Source organism: Ricinus communis, chromosome 5 (assembly GCF_019578655.1).
Source record: "Ricinus communis isolate WT05 ecotype wild-type chromosome 5, ASM1957865v1, whole genome shotgun sequence".
Classification (NCBI taxonomy): domain Eukaryota; kingdom Viridiplantae; phylum Streptophyta; class Magnoliopsida; order Malpighiales; family Euphorbiaceae; genus Ricinus; species Ricinus communis.
This window is the reverse complement of record NC_063260.1, coordinates 30,420,944-30,441,348: the sequence shown is the minus strand read 5'-3', so window position 1 is coordinate 30,441,348 and position 20,405 is coordinate 30,420,944. Positions and strand designations below refer to the sequence as shown.

General features: G+C 31.1%; 2 protein-coding genes across 5 annotated transcripts; one reads left to right on the top strand and one right to left on the bottom strand.

Moving 5' to 3' along the window:
- The first annotated feature begins 3,095 nt into the window (after positions 1–3,095).
- Positions 3,096–6,191, top strand: LOC8289800. The gene is made up of 7 exons (XM_002524603.3): positions 3,096–3,359; positions 4,196–4,243; positions 4,333–4,379; positions 5,507–5,573; positions 5,649–5,692; positions 5,873–5,930; positions 6,018–6,191. Exons 1-7 carry the CDS (start codon positions 3,300–3,302, stop codon positions 6,066–6,068), a joined length of 375 nt encoding a protein of 124 aa, XP_002524649.1. The 5' UTR covers positions 3,096–3,299; the 3' UTR covers positions 6,069–6,191.
- A 612-nt stretch (positions 6,192–6,803) lies between these two features.
- LOC8289799 (serine/threonine-protein kinase BLUS1) lies at positions 6,804–17,557 on the bottom strand. 4 transcript variants are annotated; one of them, XM_048373933.1, is made up of 21 exons: positions 17,237–17,557; positions 15,686–16,359; positions 13,920–14,174; positions 13,436–13,560; positions 13,233–13,277; positions 13,024–13,105; positions 12,862–12,930; positions 12,613–12,783; positions 12,457–12,522; positions 11,252–11,320; positions 10,987–11,130; positions 10,824–10,897; positions 10,258–10,521; positions 9,584–9,675; positions 9,400–9,473; positions 8,441–8,551; positions 8,321–8,363; positions 8,189–8,235; positions 7,804–7,865; positions 7,667–7,718; positions 6,804–7,098 (listed from the first exon to the last, which is right to left on the bottom strand). In XM_048373933.1, the coding sequence occupies exons 2-21, from the start codon at positions 15,851–15,853 to the stop codon at positions 7,063–7,065; spliced, it is 2,049 nt and encodes a 682-aa protein (XP_048229890.1). In that variant the 5' UTR covers positions 15,854–16,359; positions 17,237–17,557; the 3' UTR covers positions 6,804–7,062. The 4 variants fall into 4 exon arrangements, with proteins under 4 accessions (XP_048229890.1, XP_048229889.1, XP_025014110.2 ...); XM_048373932.1 differs by having other exon boundaries at positions 9,400–9,476; positions 17,237–17,556; XM_025158342.2 differs by having other exon boundaries at positions 9,400–9,476; positions 15,686–16,134; positions 17,237–17,556.
- Positions 17,558–20,405: the final 2,848 nt, after the last annotated feature.

The following is a 20,405-nucleotide window of genomic DNA, read 5'->3' as shown; positions in this document are numbered from 1 at the left end:
AAAAAAAAAACTTATGCTGTATATATTAATATATTTAAAATCAAATGAACATAAAAGTCTATTTTATGTGCAAATTATTTAGATGTGAATAGTTAATTTTTTTATTTAGGAGACAATGGAAGTAATCTAATTTTTTTAATAAATATTAATTGGTAATTGTTAGAACATTAAATAACTGCATTTTATGATAATTATAAATTATTATTCTCTTAAAAGAAGCATGGAGTACGAATTTGGCATTTCTTTCACAACGAATGGCAATGGAAAATTCGAGCAATTATTATTATAAGAATTCAACATTAGTTAACAAACATATAATAGGGCTGGGAGTGTGGCTTGGCTAACAATAGCTGAGCCGCTAACTTAAAAAGAGAAACATTTTGGGAGCGTGAGTGTCACGAATGACGAGCGAGCACGGGATGCTTACTTCACACTTGCTTGTTAGTTAGCTTAAAACTGCACCGTTTTCTCACTTCGTCATTATTACGGACTACGGTTTCCTGCAACGCCTCCTCATTCACTGTCTGGCGTACCCACTGCCTCACCGTGCATCAAGACAACCCACATGACTCGCGTCACCTCCCTTTTCTGCCTTGCATTTTCTTTTATTATTATTATTATTATTTTTATAAATTTATATATTAAATTATCTAAAATAATATATATATATATATAGTTTCTTATAGAATTATAAGTGTATTTTGATTTAAGTGGGCATTTCGAACGTGAATGAAATCTTTTCTTTATAATCATCACATGATTTGGATTGCCTTTTTCAGAAACATTCCTTATCAATAAGCATCGACTGAAATATCACTCAAATTTGTCCTTTTCAACTTAAGAAACTTTTTAAAGAACATTATTCAAAGTTCATAAATTAATAGCAAAACAATTAAGATGTATTATAATGCCATTTAAAAGATTTAAAACAATTAGAGTTAAAAGATATGTTTTTTTTTTTTAAATAAAAAAACAATTGCTGTTAGATGGTATATATTACATTTCTTACTTACTTTTTCCACCCTAAAAGGAAGAAAATAGAAGCTTTAATTGAAATGAAACTGTTTGCCTTTAGAAAATTCATTAAGACAAGAGACCAAATGTATCAACTGCTCCATTTTGTTAATTTTTGTTGTGCTCTCATTATTTGCTTTATTTCTTAGCTGCTCCATTTAATTAATTTTGTGTTGCTTGTGTGTTTATTAATTATTTGCTTGAAACTTGGAACTTTATTTGTTCGAAATTTTTTTATCATATTTTCGAAATAAAGGAGCGACGGATGATTCAATAAATAATAAAAAAAATTAAATTTTAAATACGATTGGATAATTACTTGTTGATATAATAATTGATTTTTTACATTTAACTTTTTTTCAGAATTTCTTGTTTTGTAGTATTGGATCTATGCATATTCAGTGCAACCTAATCTGAATTCATTCCTTTTTTTTGTTTTTATGATTTTGCCTTTAAAAGAAGGGAGATGGGCAAAGAATCACTTCATAAATTTCTGATATGTTATGATTTCGATATCCAATTATATATGGAATTCTGTCAGAAATGTACTGCTGAAACTTAATTATGTTATTTTTCTTTATCATTTGGAATTTATTGAATTCTCAACCCATTTAAAAAAAAAAAAGATTTAACCTATAATTGCAAATATCTTAAATTTCTGAACTTGGAGTTTGGAATTAAACTTTCAACTATTTTATCCTCAAAACACATATATACTCTTTATTTTCCTAACTTATTATTTGAAATTTGAAATTCTTTTAACTTTTTAATTCAATCCAAATACAGTTTAAGAAAGAAAATATATAAAAAAACATGACATGGGTGACTACCATAAATCTGAAAAACAATGTAAGCAAGCGTCAGCCCTGATCCACCTTTGAGAATGAAAGTGATTTTTCTTTCTTTTATATTACATTGCATACCCATGGTTGCAAATTAGTTAAGAGCTTCTTTCATCATTCTTTTCTTAACAATGGTTTGCACTCTGCGGCAGGTTCCCTTATCACTTGTTGTAATAATTAATTATTGGAGGTATTGAATTAATTTTAAATATAAAAGAAAGTTAAATTTTTTATAATGATATTTAAAAAGAAAATAAAAGTTTCATATTTTGTTTTTGTGGAATTTTTTCATATTTTAAATAAAATGAGAAAGTATGTGAAAAATAGGTTTATGTCACCCACCTATTCTTTTTATAGAAAACACATTATAATAAAGTTCAGAGTAAAATAGTGGATTATATATTTTCTTTTGACACATAGAATTCAAGGTTATCTATAATTCTATTAATTTTATTGATTCATAAATTGTATTTTTTATTAAACACTGACTCTAATTTTAAAAAATAATATATTAATTATATTTTTATTATAAAAATTATACTATTTAAAATAAAAAGTAAATTAAATATTGAATATACTCTAACGACAAATCTAACTCTATTGATGTGAATCTAATTTGTTTAATTTTAGACATATAAGATTTTTTATTTTGATATTTATATTTATTTTTAATACATAGAATTTAAGCTTATCTATAATTATATAGTATTAATTTACAAGTTATATTTTTAATTAAACACTAACTTTAATTATAAAAAATAATATATTAACTATATTTTTTATTATAAAAATTATTCTCTTTAAAATAAAAGGCAAATTGAATATTGGATATGCTCTAGCGACAAATCTAACCCTATTGATGTCAATCTAACGAGTAATCCAAGAAAGAAATCATAAAAATAGCAACAAATTTTAATAATAGACGACATCACCGGATTATGAAAAAATCAACATTGTAAAAGTTATAACGATTAAGAAATTTCATTATTAGTCCAGTGGTAAGATATGTTAGCAATATTTAATATTTAATTATTTTAATGATGGTTTGGCAATGGAAATTAGCATGTAAGATTTTTGATAAATATCTCTTGCGCTAATTAGTGATGAATAAATATTTTTATCACTAATATTAATATTATTCTTATTGTATAATATTGAATTTAGGAATGAAGATTCACTGTTAAAATCTAATTTGTTTGAGTTTAGTGGCGGGAGATATATGCGCCGCTAATAAATTATATTTATTTCTCTTACAAAAAGAAAACCAGCACTTTAATTTCTTAATTCAATTGTTTATGACCCCAACCGTCTACTTGGCCTGCTAATCTGAAAAGCTCAAATATAAGACTTTCTTTTTCAAAAAGAAATGTGCTTTTACAGTTCTCTTTGCCCAACAACCGCAATACAAAGATCTTGAATATTCATCTTCGCTAACAGATTGTAATGGCTAGTTCACTGCAACACTTTCCAGTTCCTCATAAGAAGTTTTCTGTGGACATCAAGGTACTGTAACCTTCATTTTTCCCTCGGTTGTTGTTTCATTTCTTTTTCTTATTTCTTCTTTTAATTTTTATTGCCATTATGTGTTCGATTAAATTCCCAAGTTTCACGTTCTTTTGTGATCAAGGAAAAGGAGCTGTTTTTCGTACTTCTTATGGAATCTCGATTGATACGTTGCTCAAATTTTGCTTAATACAATAACTTAGGTTAGAATTTTAAATTAAAATTGAGGTTCGAGTAAACTGCATTAAAATGTTAAACTTGTATGAATGTTTGATGGAGTATTGTTATTAATTCGATGTTGCAAATTTTCTATAAGTTCTCAATTCGAGTATATAGTATTGATTTAGGGTTTTGTAAGTCTAAATTTTGAGCTTATAAATTTGAGTTGAATCACTTTGTTGCTGTTGATCTTTTATTACTTGACAAGATACAACTAGTCCACAAATAAAAATGGGTGTTTTCTTCAGTTTTGCCTTATTTCTTTGGATGTTCTACTATTATTGTAAGTGGACTGGGAAAATCAAACTCTGATACTTAGTCAAGCATTTGTTGGTCTGGTGGACGGGCAGGCCATCCTAGCACAACAGTTTAATGTTGCTTATTAGGTGCCACATTGTGTCTAATGATAAAATTGAAATAGAATAGAATACGTCCATTGTGATCTAAATTCCTTTTGTTCTGTATACTGGATTTCACCTCACTGCTGATAACATTATTCTTCAAGTTTTCTCATTTTTTATTTCATAAAATTTCATTGCTGCACTATAATTAGAAGCTTTCATTTAATAATGCTTTTGATTTCTTTTTTCCCTCAATTATGTTCTTTTTGCTTGCAGGGAAACAAAACGGACATAGTCATTTGCAGTTATGATGACCATTTTCTTGTGAGTTTGGGTATCTCATTTATTCAGATTCTCATGTACATTTATGTTTATCTGCTAAGGGCACTCCTGATATTTAGAATACTTATCAGGTGATTGCAACGCAAATAGAAACAATGGGGTCAATACTGCATGCCAGGTATGCATTTCTTTTGTTTTAGAAATGATTATTTCTTTGGTGTTTCTGATCGAAGGTGGTATGGATTCATGACAAGGACACACAAGTTCTTTGTAATTCTGGCTCTGTTTTTAGTATGTATCTGGATTCACAATTTTACAAACTTTGGATCGGGGACAAGAAATAAATAATGGCAAATGAAGTCTGTAGTTAGTAATAAGAAGTTTGTGGTGAGTAGTAATCTTTTAAAAAACCATAAGATCATCTTACATGCTTAGCATCTTGTTTCTTGAGTTCTGAACTTCTGATAGATTTGTACATATATTTTTACTCATGCTCACTTCATTTGTCTAAAGAACGTGTTGAAGTTTGTAGGTTTATCAGTTATTGTTTCTTTCCTGTGTCCAATCAAAATAATGCAGTGAAGTAGGTGTATAGTTTTCTGCTAATTATTAATATCTATCCAACATGATGTATTTCACGTAGAAAGGGGGCATTCTTGCCAACAACTTTACTATTATTGAAAGACGGCAGTATACAGAACAATTCGATCAGTGGTGGATAGTTGATATTCTTCGTAGGTGACAATACATTTTTGTGGCTTACTACATATGGTTGTTAGCAGCCTATGGTTATAAAGCTTTATCTTTGTGGAACTATTTCTGCATGTTTGCATGTGATAAATAATTGGATTTGTTACCCAAATCAAATTCAGAGAAAGCTTGACGTCAAACTAATATAGGAAAGGTGAGAGTTTAGGTAAGTCTGAGAATAAGTTTATCTAACAGGTCCAATAGTGAGAAATGCTAAAAAGACTGTTCTACTTGCTTGCCAATTTTATGTGAGAAAATGATCAATCCAAATTGAATTGATCTCCTTTTCCTTTCCCCTTCAGTAGTGGTCCTTGTACCTATGAATTCCATTGGACGGGGAGACACATTGAATGATTGATTCCATGGTATGGATTCTATTAGCAACACAAAGATGGTCAAAAGAAAATATCTCTATCTGACTAGGTTTCTTCCTATACCTATGAATTCCATTGGATGGGGAGACGGATTGAATGATTGATTGCTGATATTTGAAGGTTTACCAAGGTTAGTACTTCTGAAAGAGCTCCTAATATATTTCTGCTCCTATCTTGCCAGGAAGGAGGAAGGGGTTTCAGTCCATCCCACTTTCAATGTCTCAGTGATATTTGGAAAACGAAATGAGGTAAGCTACTTGGTGCACTACGACATGATAGTTTTATCTGGATTTATGCCTGATTTTGGTTGCAAATATGTGCAGCCAATGCTAGTGGCTTGTGCTCGGAAACTGATTGAACACATAAGGTATCACCTTAGTTCAGCTAGATATGAGATCCCCTATCTAGTGAAATGCTTTTATTTCTCTTGTTAATATATCTTTAAAAATTATTATCTGATGCATGCTATCCACGTACAAATTTCACGGTATTTTTTCTGGATAGTCCACGTCTAATGTCTTTTTTTTTTTTTTTGGTGTGATGGCAGTAACTCTGGCTCCTCTGGGGCGTTGGTGCTATCTCTTGGTTTAAAAGACCATTCCATGGTATAGATTGTCATCCAAAGACGGTTTCATTTCTCAAACAATGAAAATGAAAACTCCCCATCTGATCATGATATTCGTGTTATGCAGGAGACACTGAAAGGGATTGTTTCAGCTGTAGTTGAAAATCGTTCGTGGTAACATAATTGAATTTTAGATATGACAGTTCCATTCTACTGATATTGTCAAAAGCCCCATTATAGCACAACTTCCGGGGATGGCAACTAAGTCGAGTATTGAAATTAATTACTTGTTGAAGATTTATCAGGCTTCTAAATTTTGGTAACTTTTATAATTTTCACAACTTAATCGCCGCCAATTTAGCCAGCAGGACAAAATTGAATAAATTTTAGGTGAATTAAGAGATGATGAGGGAATTGATATATTTAAAAGGCCTAACTTAACTCGATATCCAATGGACTTGACCGTAAAGAACAAAAATATAAAATGAGCTACTGTCTAGATTTTTAGTGAAAGGTGCAAGTTAACGAATAAAAATTAGAAACACAAAGCTGTCTGCAAGTCCTTACAAGTTTACCTTTTGTTAAAAAATTAAAAGAAAACATAACAAATAAATAATTGAACAGAACCAAATAATATTTTGGATTAATATAATAGAAATTTAACAGTACTCATCTTAAGCTCAGCCCTAAAAAGTTTCCAATCTGGATTAACAATCTGAAATGAAACCATAAATATTCCAATTAATTTTATTAGACTACTAGGTCCAAAAAGTAGGGTTAATGACATTGGGCAATCAGAGAGTATCTTATAGCAATTATTGAAAGGAAAAAAGAATGATTCTTTTTTCGCACGCATAGCTCCTATGACAACTGCACAAAAAAGGCATAAACTGTACACATGGGTAAGAGCATGTGGGGGAGAGAGAGAGAGACTATATTATAATTACAATACGTCAATAAATTACAACATGTCACACATGATGTGAGACTCGAGGAATGGCATCTCAAAATTTGGGCGTCTACCTTTTAACACGTTCACACATGGTACACTAGAAATACAATGCATAAAAGGCTTTTTATACCTCATAAATACTTGGCAGATGGTCATGATGATTTTTCGCCACCGAAGAATAAGCAAGCCGCCCAATCTATCATCATAAACCCAATTCTCTTTACTTATACACCAGTGCATTCAATTGTCTTTCTAACTGCAGATAGAGAAAAAGTTTTTCAGACATCTAATTTCAGTCCCCTCCCAAAATGACGAGCCACAGCCAGACACGCACTTTAATGACACTCAAAAGCTTTGTTAAAATAATACACGAACAAATGCAAGAAAGAATGGAAAAGTTGAATCTACCGATGATTGAAAGAAACACAGATACTCATCAATAATAAGCTATAAGATAGAAAATGATAATAATATATAGGTGCACAAAGCAGAAACATAAAGTCAGTAAAAGAGTCGAGAAGTTTGAATGGAACCAAATTCAATGGAAATATAATTTCCTCGAGCTTTATGTTTCATGGAGGGAGCACAGAAAAGGGACAAGTGCATGCTAACGAGGTTCCAACACAACATTCATGCACCATAAGAAAAAGGGAGGGAAACAAACATGTCAGAGAGCTCATTATGCATATCACATGCTACCACTAGACAACTAATATTCTGATCAAGATCTTTTTGTAATAGTCGGAAGATTTTGTTGAGATGAACTATATATATATATATATATATATATATATTAAAGTTGGAAAACCAAGATAAATTCACACCTGAGCATTTTTTAACTTCTGTCTCTGCAATTCCTCAACAAGGCTTCCAATACTGACATAGTGACATTTAAAATGAGCTTCCATTCATAACTAAATAGCAACAATTATCTCTCTACTTTTTGATTGTCATGTCATACCTTTGTTGCAGATTAATCAACTGAGCTTGTAGCTCCTTCTCCCTAGTAGAAGTAGGCGATACCTGCATGTTGTGCACAATTACGATCATTTGATCAAACAGTAACAAACTTTTTCCAATAAAGCCTGCCTAGTTAAAGAAAAGAGATTTCTTTCAGATTGGGTTCTCGAATTCTTTCCCATCAAATCTATCTGACAAAAAAAAAAAAAAAAGCTAAACTGTAGAACAATTCATGGCTTGAACAAGTTATTGACGACTTATAAAAGCAAAACTGTAGCATGGCTCATTTTTTTAGCAATGCCATTTCACAGTACAGAAAATTCTTGTCCCAAATACAACATCTGAGTGCCTTATGCTTTTTAAAAAAATATTGAAGGGAGAACAACCTGTGACTGGTCATTAGTTGCAGCCTCAGCTAACTCCATTTGCTTGCCTGCATGTCCAGCTAAATGATTATTACACTAATAACAGAAATGACCAAGTGCTGACCATAGAAATTGACCAGTGAAAAGTATTACCAGAACCTTGCTCCACATACTTGATCAGTTTAAGAATTTCTTCCTGTCAACAACCATTTGAACAAGTACTGTGAGACATAATGGAAGAAAACAAAGACACTACACATAAAAGAAACGTACTCTTTGTGCGGCGTTCTGCTGCAAAATGCATTGCAGTGATGGGAGAACTGAGGCAGCTGTAACGTTTGATGGAACTCCACAAACTGGGGCGAAATAGCAGTTTGTAGGACCCTGAATTAGAAAGATAACGGCAAAAATTACTAAGTCATTGCCTAAAAAGTAAATGTCCAAGTCCCATCCTTTAAATTCAGTCAAACATCACAGAACAAAAACTCAAAGAGAGACATCAAAATCGAGACTCAAGTTTACTGGAAGAAAGAAAAGAACATCTATAAAATGGTAGTGACCTAAGAAATTAAACATTATCAAGCACAAATCTGACGGAAAATAAATTTTTAAAACCAGAAGCATTGGAACTTCATTCTGAAGTGTTAACTGGAAATCAAAATAGTCATACAATGGCGAGACACATACACCACACATAAAGTCATATCTTGATTAACCAAAAAAAAAAAACTACGAAACCATACACCATATTCACAAACCTATAATTACTGGGTGGCTTAATCCAAATGGAATATTGAGTAGAGCACTACATAAACTGTGATTCCTTCAATATAAAAAATTGCATTTGCATTCACCTATACTATACACTGTAAAAGCGACTTGACTGAAAAGAAACAGTACATGGTCTCTTCCAGAATACAAGAAAAACTAGCTAAATGTTACTCATGGAGAAAGTCAAGACATAACTAAGAATTAAACCACAAAAGTGTTAATTCATTACTGGTGCTGATAACAGTTGTTTGACTAGAACTCTATTTTAAAAAAAGAACCAAGTCAATCTTATTCTCAGTTCTTACTCTCATAACAAAAGCATGGTTGAGAACTGAATTTTGACAGGGTATAAACTTTCTTCAAAATGTTACAAGCCGTTTCAATCTGCCATATGTGACATCCGTATTAACAAAAGGCTGGCCTATGCTAACCTGAGACCATAGCATGTTAACCAATGATACCTTTGGGCTGAGTTCTGCTGAAGTGACCTTGAAGCGCCCCCTGCATTGGACAACTGCTCCTTCTGACACATCCTCTGCTGTATAAACAAATTAAACGAAAATATACTTGATGGAATATGAACAAGCAAGCTTGGTTATAATCATATTCAAAGAGACAACGGTGAAAAAGCAATAGCTTACATACCAGAACAAAGGTTATTGGCATCTCTTTTCTGTCGATATAATAATGGACCACTATAGTTTCGATCTGATTGATATTTTGGCTGTCGAAAGTCCCTATAGCAAATTTAGAAGATAAATAAGGACTAATAACTTGAAGCAAGGCATGTCAAGTAGATAAATGACAGTCAAAAGCCACTAATTGTCACATCAATATGACCATAACATCATAATGCACATATGGAAAGATAAGGTTGTCTTTACTTCCATAATTTAAGAAATCAAAAAGTTGAAGCTTGTTCACATATTTTTAGTACTTAAGATTATTTCAAAAGAATGACTAGCATAATTGGAATATGAACAATAACCAATTTAAAACTACCTCCTGTTTAATTTAACAGAGCATCTCAAGACACCATGGCATGTTATAACTAGCATGTCCTACCACAGCACACGTCCAGGGAAAACCAAAAGAAAAAATCTCTTTCTTTTACCCAATATCAAAAGAAAATGTAAAATATAAAGCTCTTCACAGCAAAATCTAACTCTTTTAAAGAAAAGATAACAAGATAAAAGATTAGATCTCTTTATCACAATGAAGCATAAAATCTCGTGACCTATTCATCTGATTTTAACAATTATATAAACAAAAAGAAAGTGTTATAACAAAAATCAGCTGGGTGTTAGGATAAAACTCACCTATTTTCATCCCCAACTATCTTTTTGGAAGAAAAGGCATTATCCGGTACTAGTGGACCACTCAAAAATTTTTTATGCTCCATAAAATGACGTGGTAAAGAACTGCTTCGCTCAAGATTATCACCCTCATTTTCTTCAATTTCTTGATTTATAGCACTTGGTGACAACTTTGTGAGAATCTGTTGTTCGGAATCTGTTTGCGAGAAACCTTTCCAATTTGGACTAGTTGCATCCACATCATCATCACCAACATCAAAACAGCCTCTGCATCATAATACATGGTCGCATAACTCAAGGACCAACTATAACCCCAACAATAATAGAAATTTTCATATTTAAGTATAGAAGAAGTAAATGCATAGACAATATATCTAATTACATCAATGCATTCTAAAGGTAAATGTCATAAAATTTTTCCACATGAAATAATGCAGTTAATAATTTCTTCCGATGTCAAACATCATCCACTATCCTTAAACCCAGTTAATTTTATAAAAGTAGGAGTAATTAGAACAAGAAATGTGCAGCCTGAATATGAATTGAGTAATAAGAAAAAAGAATCTCACTTAAGTGCTTGAAGAGGTTTGATAGGAAATGAAGGAAGTGAACTCTCCAAATCATGAATATCACTGAACCCATCCTGAATTAATGAAAGGCAAATTTGAGATTTATGGCAGAATGAAGAGAAAAGATAACATGCAAAGAAAATTTTGTCGTGCATATTTAAACCTGGTGACTAAGAGCAGCACTTGAATGGTTAGCCCTTTCATGGGATAGCCTGTCAACTGGAAGATCAACATTATAGTTCCTGTCCCTTGGCTTCACACTCCCATCTGGATCTTCAGCGTTTTGCATGTCATCATAATCCTGAATCTGCAGGTAGCCAAGTGCCAGTGACAGGGTAAATTATATTACTGCAACTATTTCTCTACAACAAGATCGTTGGCAAAAGAAATATCGCCTGTGCATCAAATCATGAAATGAAATAACTCACCAGAGCAGCCTGACTTTTCAAATCCTCAAGGTTGAAATTCCAGGCACTGATTCCTTTTATGTATTCTTGCTGCGACATGACAAGAGTTCCATTAATACTTACTTCAAAATTTGGCGAGAAAATAGATACTCTAAGCAAACTTGATTACATAAACACTTTTGTATACTATACCAAGTTTACGGACACACTTGCAAATAATTAAACCTTTTTTTATCCCAGTTAACATTAACTTAACTAAAATTAAGGAGGATATCATAGAGATATCACTGCACTACCAAAGTTGTAAAGTTGCAAAACAACAAACGATGATCTAAACACATTAGTTGAATTTCTTGTTCTTCAATAAATCTGGATATTCCCATTTTCTAAGAAAACACTTATACCAAGTTCAATTATAGTTTCAATTTACTAATTCTTGATTGCAAGTAAATCACAAAAAAGGAAATAAGAAACAAAAAGAAGAAGCTATAAACAAAACTCACTCAAGCTTTCAGCCTAAATACAGCCAACTTCTAGGGTTCATTTTTTTTTTCAATTGATATTTTAATTCCTCTTCAACTTGAGGAGTTGCATCCAGAACAAACCTAATCCAGAGTCCAGACACCTTTAAACAGTTTCACCTCTAAGAACAAGATTTATGAGCATCCACTATTCAGTGAATCCATAAAATTCTCAGGTTCACAAGCTAATGAATGCTGTTGACGTGAAAGAGAAGTTTCTTGGAGAATTTGACTTGAAAGGTTATTAGCAACAGTAGAATATTTAGGAGAACTACTATGAAAATAGCAGCTGTACGTAAGGCGAAACTCAGACACCTAGGATTGGGACAAATTACTAAAGGGATTTCCTTTTTCAAGTAATAATTTCAGATAAGTTTAAATGCATCTTGCTTGGGTTACAGTTTTGGCGCCATTCCTATTTTCATCAATTACATCACCAACTTTTAAATGTTAGTATTTTCTTGTGGCCAGCCCAAGAGCTGGTTGTCCATCAACACCTAGCTGGCACCAACATGGCATGCGTCAATCTTTAGCTAGCACTGACATAGCAAGAACTAGCCTAGAGATTCTAAGGACAAAAAAGAATCTGGAAGTTTTAATGATGAAATGTTTCTAACCCTTCATCCCAAATTTCAGAGGAGCGGAGGACCTGAATCCAAATTAATATATGGCAAATGGATGAGTCAAGCAATCTACAAATTTCACCTGTGACAATTGCTCCTTATCCTCATACAGAGCCTTATTCTGAACAAGAAGATCAGCCTCTTTTGCCTGAAAAAGAAAGAGAGAATGAGGAATCTGAAGAAGTTATGTGTCATCTATACCAGTTATTGAAAATTGGTTTCGGAATGAGCAAGAGACCTTCAGCATCCTAAAACGTTCCCCTAATGGAGCAAGTCCATCCAGAATTGTTCGAGCAAGATATTCATTTGACCGCGCATGTTTAAAGAAATGGTGTTTCAATAGCTTTTCTGAGGAGGGGCGTTTCTTTGGATCCTTCACTAAGCAAGCAGCCACCAACTCTTTAAATGACTGAAAGTGTTGCACACTATGAGAGTAAATTCATGAGTATGATAGTGAAAAATTTTCAACTGAGTAGCACAAACAAACCTTAGAAAATCTCTTGTCTCTTTCATAGTCAAGCCCCGGTGGTGCATTTTGTAAGGTCATTAATAGAACCTGGAGTCATAGCAAAGCGATCAAATTGTAAACCAGTAAAACTAAAACCAAAAAGTCCTTCTCATATTGTAAGCATCAGAAATAAAATTTTACTTTCATCGGTGGATACTTGGAGAAAGGAGCATGGCCATGAGCAAGTTCTAGAGCCGTTATTCCAAATGACCAAATGTCTGCTCTGTTCAGAGAAACAGAATTTATAGGGTTCATCAAAATATTTGCCATACTAGAAAAACAAAGAAAAGAATATTGTAAACATAAAATAAATATAAAATCTTAAAAAAAGAGATCCCCAGCTCACTCACTTAAAGTCATATCCATGTAATTGCTGCATAACTTCAGGAGCCATCCTGAAAGAAAAGTACACAAGAGATAAAGAAAAAAAAAAACTAAGAAGTTTCTGAATCAGGTATGCCTATTTATTTGCTTCCAATAACCAAAATTAAGAGTCTATCACAGAGTCCAAAGTTAACAAGACACGAATAGGGAAAATCTGTTAAGGAATTACCAGCATGGAGTTCCAACAAAAGTATTTCTGGAACGCTGTCTATCTCCTGTATCAAACATGCATGCTGACACTCCAAAGTCTGCAACCTTAACTGCACCACTAGAATCGATTAAGATGTTGCCAGCCTGCAAAGGGATTTAGAAAGCAGATAAGTAATAGCACTGTAGTATGCCCAAATTGAATGGCAAAATTTTACCAAAAATAAAAATGAAATATGCCATCACAAAACAAAAGACCAGAACTACCCAGATAGCTAGATGCATAAATAAAAGCTTGAAGGCCAAGGTAGGTTGATGGAGGAAAAAGTTGTGAAGTTGGTGGCAGACAAAATAACTTTCTCCTGGGATATACCACTAATTTAGCCTTTTCCATAACTAGTTGTCAATATTACATATTTCATACAAATCAATGCCTATAGGCCCTGGCAGCAATAATTGAACACAATATGCAATGATGGAATGATAAGATCAGCAAAATAGGATACCTTAATATCTCTGTGGATTTGACCGTGAGCATGAAGATAAACAAGAGCTTTGAGAGTCTCACGCAGTAACGTGGCAATAACAGGCTCGTCAAAACCTTCTGGAAAAGAAGATTTCATTATATGAAGGCAGGATCCCCCAGCCATGTAGGGCATCACAACCCAAAGGCTATGGCCTGTTGTGAAGGAACAATGTGCTCGCAATACATTTGGATGATCAATCAAGCTCATTGTTTGTACCTCTCGTCGGATACCATCCTGCATATGTTGTAAGAAGATATTCTAAAGCATAATACCATATAAAGCTTGACAATGTAGTCTCTGCAAGAATCAGAAATCCAGAATCCAGAGACAAGCACCAATAACAAATGATAGAAATCCGACCACAGAGATAAGAAAAGCATATATTATGGGTCACAGAAATTTTAGCATGGGAGTGGAAGGCAGCAAAACGAAGTTAAGATAGATACAAGTCTAGTCTGCATGCATTTCTATACTTAGGTGTTGTAATGCAAAGGCATGATCAAACTACAAGGATGTTAATCACAACATTAACACTTTGTCTATTTATCAAAAATGCAAGAGAAAAAAAAAATATATATATATATGTATGTGAAGGAAAGGAAAATAAAAAATCAAAGTGGATTTCCCTCATATAATTTAAATATGTCATCAAAAAGGAAGAATGTTAAACTTACTATTTAATAATATGCTGCTCTTGAATGACGAATCACAATAGGGCGTGAAGGATATAATAGTTAATTAACCTCCACTTGTTTCTTTCCATTTCCTGGGTTCCCCTCGGCAGTAGGAAGAAATAAAATGTGAATGTTAAGGGACATAAGGACATCTAATTATTTTATTTTATTGTCTTCTCTCTTTTTTCAATTCCCAAAAAGCAAGAACATTGAATTCCATTGCCTTTCTTCCCACTTCCCCTCACTTTTCTCAAAATAAACACAGCATAAAGAAATGAAGATTTTAAACTGCTAGCTAACACACAAAGATAATCCCAGCTAAGAGTAGTCTCTATGTGAATCTCTTCCCAACCAGGCACAAACTGAATGCGATCGCTAAGATAACCAAAAATAAAGTATATACTATGTTAGATAAATTCAACAGCTTTATTTTAACTCTATGCTTTTTCTTGATATAATGGAAGTGGAGAGAAAAGAAAGGAGCAAACTTTTTTTAATTTCCTTTATTTGGCTGCTTAAAAAAGTAAAGACAAAAGAAGAGAATAAGAAAAAAAGAGAGGGGATAGAATTAGGAGAATCAAGTCCCTTAAAATTTCCTTCCAAAATGGTCAGAAATGGAGGGGAAACAAATTAAGAGGTATAAATTTCCAAATTTCCTTTTATGTCCTAAGAGCCACATTTTGAAGATAGAAATGTCTAATATTTCTCTTCCATTGTTAAAATGAACACTCCAAACAATGATTATAAAATCTAATTTCTTTTCTCTTCGTTTCTTCTCATTCCCCTTTATTAATTCCCTTTCTTTCCCTTGCACAACTAGTGCACCAAACAGATGGTTAATGTTTGTTGGTAACAAATTTGATTTCATGAAGTTGTAGTGGAAGAAGTAATGCACAATCACATAGCATGTGCATTTGAAGTGACTTTGTATGTAAAGCAAGTATATCACCATCTACTGACAGAATAATCATCACCATGCAGCAAGTTTCAATAAACACACATCTAACAGAGCATATGCAGTCTACAAATCAATGAGTACTCAAAACTTCTAATGAAATCTAATGCACTTACCAGGTCATTGTTGCACCTTTCCATATCAAGAACCTTAATAGCAACAATCTCATTAAGTGGAATGCAGAGAGCCCTATAAACAGTGGCACTGACACCTTCGCCAACTTCTTCATATAACTTGTAATCTTTTGCATCGACAGGAAACCTTTTCTCTGAAATGTAGTCCATATTTTCCTTTTACAGCAAACCATTAACACCCCCTTTTACCCGTAGAAGTACCAGTTATCATAAATGAAGTGTATATGGAGAAGGTAAAAACTATGTTAATGTGGGGTTTCTTCCAATTTGGTAGCATTTCCCCCTTCTTCAGCATTAAATGTTGTATGAACCTAGTGGCTTCATCATTACGATGTTACCAAACATTTAATCCAACACACCAAAAGTATCTCTATTCGTCCCAAAATAAAATTAGAAGATGACTATCTCAGCATATTATCAAAGTTACATACCTAAGAAGAAAAAACAATGAAATTCAATATCAACTATTCTTATCTGAACTTTCAAAATCAATTACAGACTATCAGAAAATTCTGAATCCAACTTCTTCTACTCAACCATATAATATTGATATGATATCAAAATATAAATACGTTCAAAAAGCCAAGCAACGTCTTTTCATTTGGCAGCAAGTGACTATTTGTGCAGAACTCATACAGGCCCGAAATAGCTTAAAGCTGAACAAATAAAAAAAAAAATCCAATATTAATCTCTTACGTTCTTGAAGAATCGAATTAAAAAAAGAAAAAGAGCCTTTTTGAAGAAACTTGGAATAGAGTATTGTATCACATTAGTGTAGAAAGTATAACAAGCAAGTAAATATAAAATGCCAATAACTAACATGGATAAGTCAAGCAAACTTTCCAACAACATTCGACAAGTTTGGGTTTTAACAAAAAATTTATTAAAAAAAAAAAAAAAAATCACATTGAACTTTTTTTTTTTAAAATTTAGATGCTAATGCAGATAACAAAAAAAATAAATTAAATTCAGGAAGAAAGAATTGAAAAAAGAAAACTAAATGTTAGATATGTTTCAAAACAGCCTTGCATATTGCCAAACAAACTGGAATAGTTTCAAGCCAGCCTTTAAACAATTAAAATACGAATTGAATTGTTCAGTATATTGAAAAACAATCCAGTTAGCAAGAACTGGGAAAGAGAGAAAATCAGAATCCCAATTTCAGTAAATGAAAAGCAAAGAGACAAATTACCGTATAATTCACATACATTCAACTCAAATCATCGAAATTAACGTAAAACAAAATAGCCAATTATACAATCATCCCAAATCATTGAAATACATAAAATCAAGTTCCCAATTACAGAATCGACTCTCCAGGTCAAAAGAAGAAAAATGAAAACTTATTAACAAAAAAATCCGATGCCTGTATCCATCCGGAAATCAATACCACATTAATATTTATTGTATTAAATTTCATAAGCTGTAATGACCTTATTGGTGAACAATCACATAGATTTACAGAATTAAGAAGAAAAACACAAAATTGAAGAATCTAGGGTTTAGAAAAGACAAAGAGGAGAGAAAACGAACCTGGTTGGGTTGGATGGAGGTGATAAAAGATGTATCTCTGTGTATCAGTTTCTGCTGTTGGTTGCGGTTCTTGTAGTTTTGAACTGAAACGAAGATATTATTTCAAAAGGCTTTTAAAAGGATTTCCTCTCACTAATAAAACTCCTCTTTGTATCCAATAAATCTGCAGCGAATTGAGGGTCAAGAGATCGAATCTGTTTTTTTTTTTTTTTCCAAATTATTGCAGAGAATAACAGATATAGAAAATGGAGAAAATAAATTAAATTCTAGAAAATAATAAATAATATGAATAGAGAGAGAGAGAGAGAGAGAGGGGCGCAATTCAACTGTGATATGGTGTGTATATTTTGCTAAGTGCAAATGGAGAGTGGTGGGGCTGCCCAGAGATTTTGAGTAGGTAAATATCTCTTGGTGTTTTATCGTCAATTTATCGTTTTAATCCGACTCTATAGTAAAGGAGATTAATAATAATAATAATAATATTATTATTATTTTAATTTTAATTTTATTTACATAGTGTTTGATTAAAGTTTGTAAAATTTATTTATGAGTTTAAAATAAAAATTAGTTTTATATTTATATAATCAAATTTTTATAAAATTAATTATAGTTAAAAAATAGACAGAATTTTTAAATAAATTTCGTATTAGTAAGTCAATGCATTTTATAACGTCAAAATATATTTTTTGACTTTATTATTTATATTTTATCTTATCTTTTATATCTTTTTCTCTAATGAAATTAATTTTTTATAAATCTAAACAAAACACAGCATGAGAAAATAATACATTTTATATTTTATCGATCGAACTATTTTTATATTTATTTATACACTTAAAATTATTTTAGAGGATGAGAATTAAAATAAATAATAAAATAAGAAGTGAATTCTCTTTATTTCTAACTATTTCTCATAATTATATCTAAATATAGTTTAGAATTTATATATGATGCATGACCAACTCTTTCATGTAATTAAACAGACATTGTTAATTAACATTGAACTTTAGATGGTTTTATAATTTGACGTATTATATTTTCATACTTTTATTTTTATTGGTACTTTTTAGTATTATTTTATTTAAATTTGGCCCAAGGTAAATAAAATAAATACACTGAAATAGTAACAAGCATAATGTATTTTATTTTTATTTAATTTCAATTAACTGATTAAATTTAAATAATCCACTTACTTGCAATATAATAAGTAGTAGAATGTCTCTTGATGGATGGTAGGAGTCTCCTAATCAGATCTCAACACAATTTGTTTTTATTTTAAAAAATATATTGACAATAAAAAGAAAGTTTTCTTTTAACATAGAAAAAGTAATAAAAAAATTTAAAAAAAATTGTTTTAAGATTTTAAATTGTATTTTTTCAAAAGGAAGCTGCCTTTATAAAAGGAGAAGAGGAAAAATAAAATAGAAGGAAGAGATCTGAGTGGGTCAATATTATGAGAGTGAGTATAATTAAATCATTTTCTTTTCCCTTATTCGATTGAAACATATTAGGAAGCTTAATATATATAGAAATAAAATAAAGGAGAGTGAAGATCGCCTGCCTAAGCATATTAGGATCCTTGCGATCAATAAAAATATAAGAGGAGCCTGTGTTTTGTTATTGCCCTAATATACATATGCATACATTGTTTTCTGTCTTCCCATGTAAAATTCAAGAGTTCAAATTGAACTCTTTTATTTATTTAGTTTGCACCCTTCACATTCCTAGTAAATGAAAATACTATTGGCCAAATTTCAATAAATTTGCATTATCTCTAACAGAAATTGATGCGGACAACTTATAATCTGCTGTTGATATTGTTATATATATTTAATTATAAATTTTTTTAAAATTTATACAAAATATTATACATTTTAAAAATCTAAACGCTTAATTATGAAATTTTAATAAATTTTTATATTTTTATAATTATCTCTTATTGAAATAGTCATTTTGATACTTTAATTTATATTATCGTCGGATTTGTTTGTTCTGATAATGTGGTATGCATTATGTGGGAAATTTTTTAAGACCTAGTTTATACATTAAGTACAACAAATAAAAAAATTAATAAATATATATGAGTGTTATATATTTATTTGATATAAATAATTGACGTATTTTTTATTATTTAAAATTAATAAAAATATATCAATCATCTATGAATTTAATATATTATTGGTGATATACACCAAGACTACATAACATAATATTAGAACCTACCTATAAAATTGGCAAAGGTCCTTTTCTTCAACAACATCATCCCTATCTTTCCCTTCTTTTTTTCTCCTAAATTTATTTTCTTTTCATGCTTACGCTTTCTCTACTGTAAAAGTTTATAATAATAATAATAATAATAATATAAAATTAAAAAATTACATGTTTATTTGGGCAAAGAAAAAGTGAATTAGTCCTTCCTAAAAAGTGTTGAGAACCAAATTGACCTTTAATTCCTATATTTTAGTGGCTTTTTCCTGTCAATAGTTATAGAAGATGTATGCAGCCTTCACATCACATGAAGTTTGGTGGGGTAAAAATAATAAACTTGACTTTTAAGAAGGCCTCCCCAATCATGTTTGATTTTTTATTTTAATTCTTTTTTTCTTTTTTGAATATCCTACGCAAAATCGATAAGGAAAAAAATAAGGGGGAAAAACTCACCTTAGTTATATTGATTTATTCATTTTTGAGGTTGAAAGTTTTTATTTTGATTTTTTTGTTCATTAAAAAGAAATTGTTTCTGAACCTTTAATTGAGATGACCCCACAGTAATGCATTAATAAAATCATTGCATTTTAACTGCAAAATGATTGTTATACACTAGAAACTTAATTTGTATTTTTAATTAGATCTCTAAAAGTAGTAATTTTATGTAAATTGCATCTGAATAATAATTAAATAGTTTTTCTGAATAAAAAAATAATTAAATTGTTTTCCAGGTGGAAATTGTGACTACTGGAAGCTACTTAAACTTCAACTATAACTTGCTTGAGGTATAGATAATATGTATTAAGAATTTTTTTTAATAATAGTTATATTTAAATTTAAATGAAATTAAAATTTTATATCAATAGATCCTATTGACATTATAATTATAAAAATTCATATATTTATCAAATTTGTTATCATATCCAGAAAATAAATAAATTTTTATTTAAAACGAGTGATT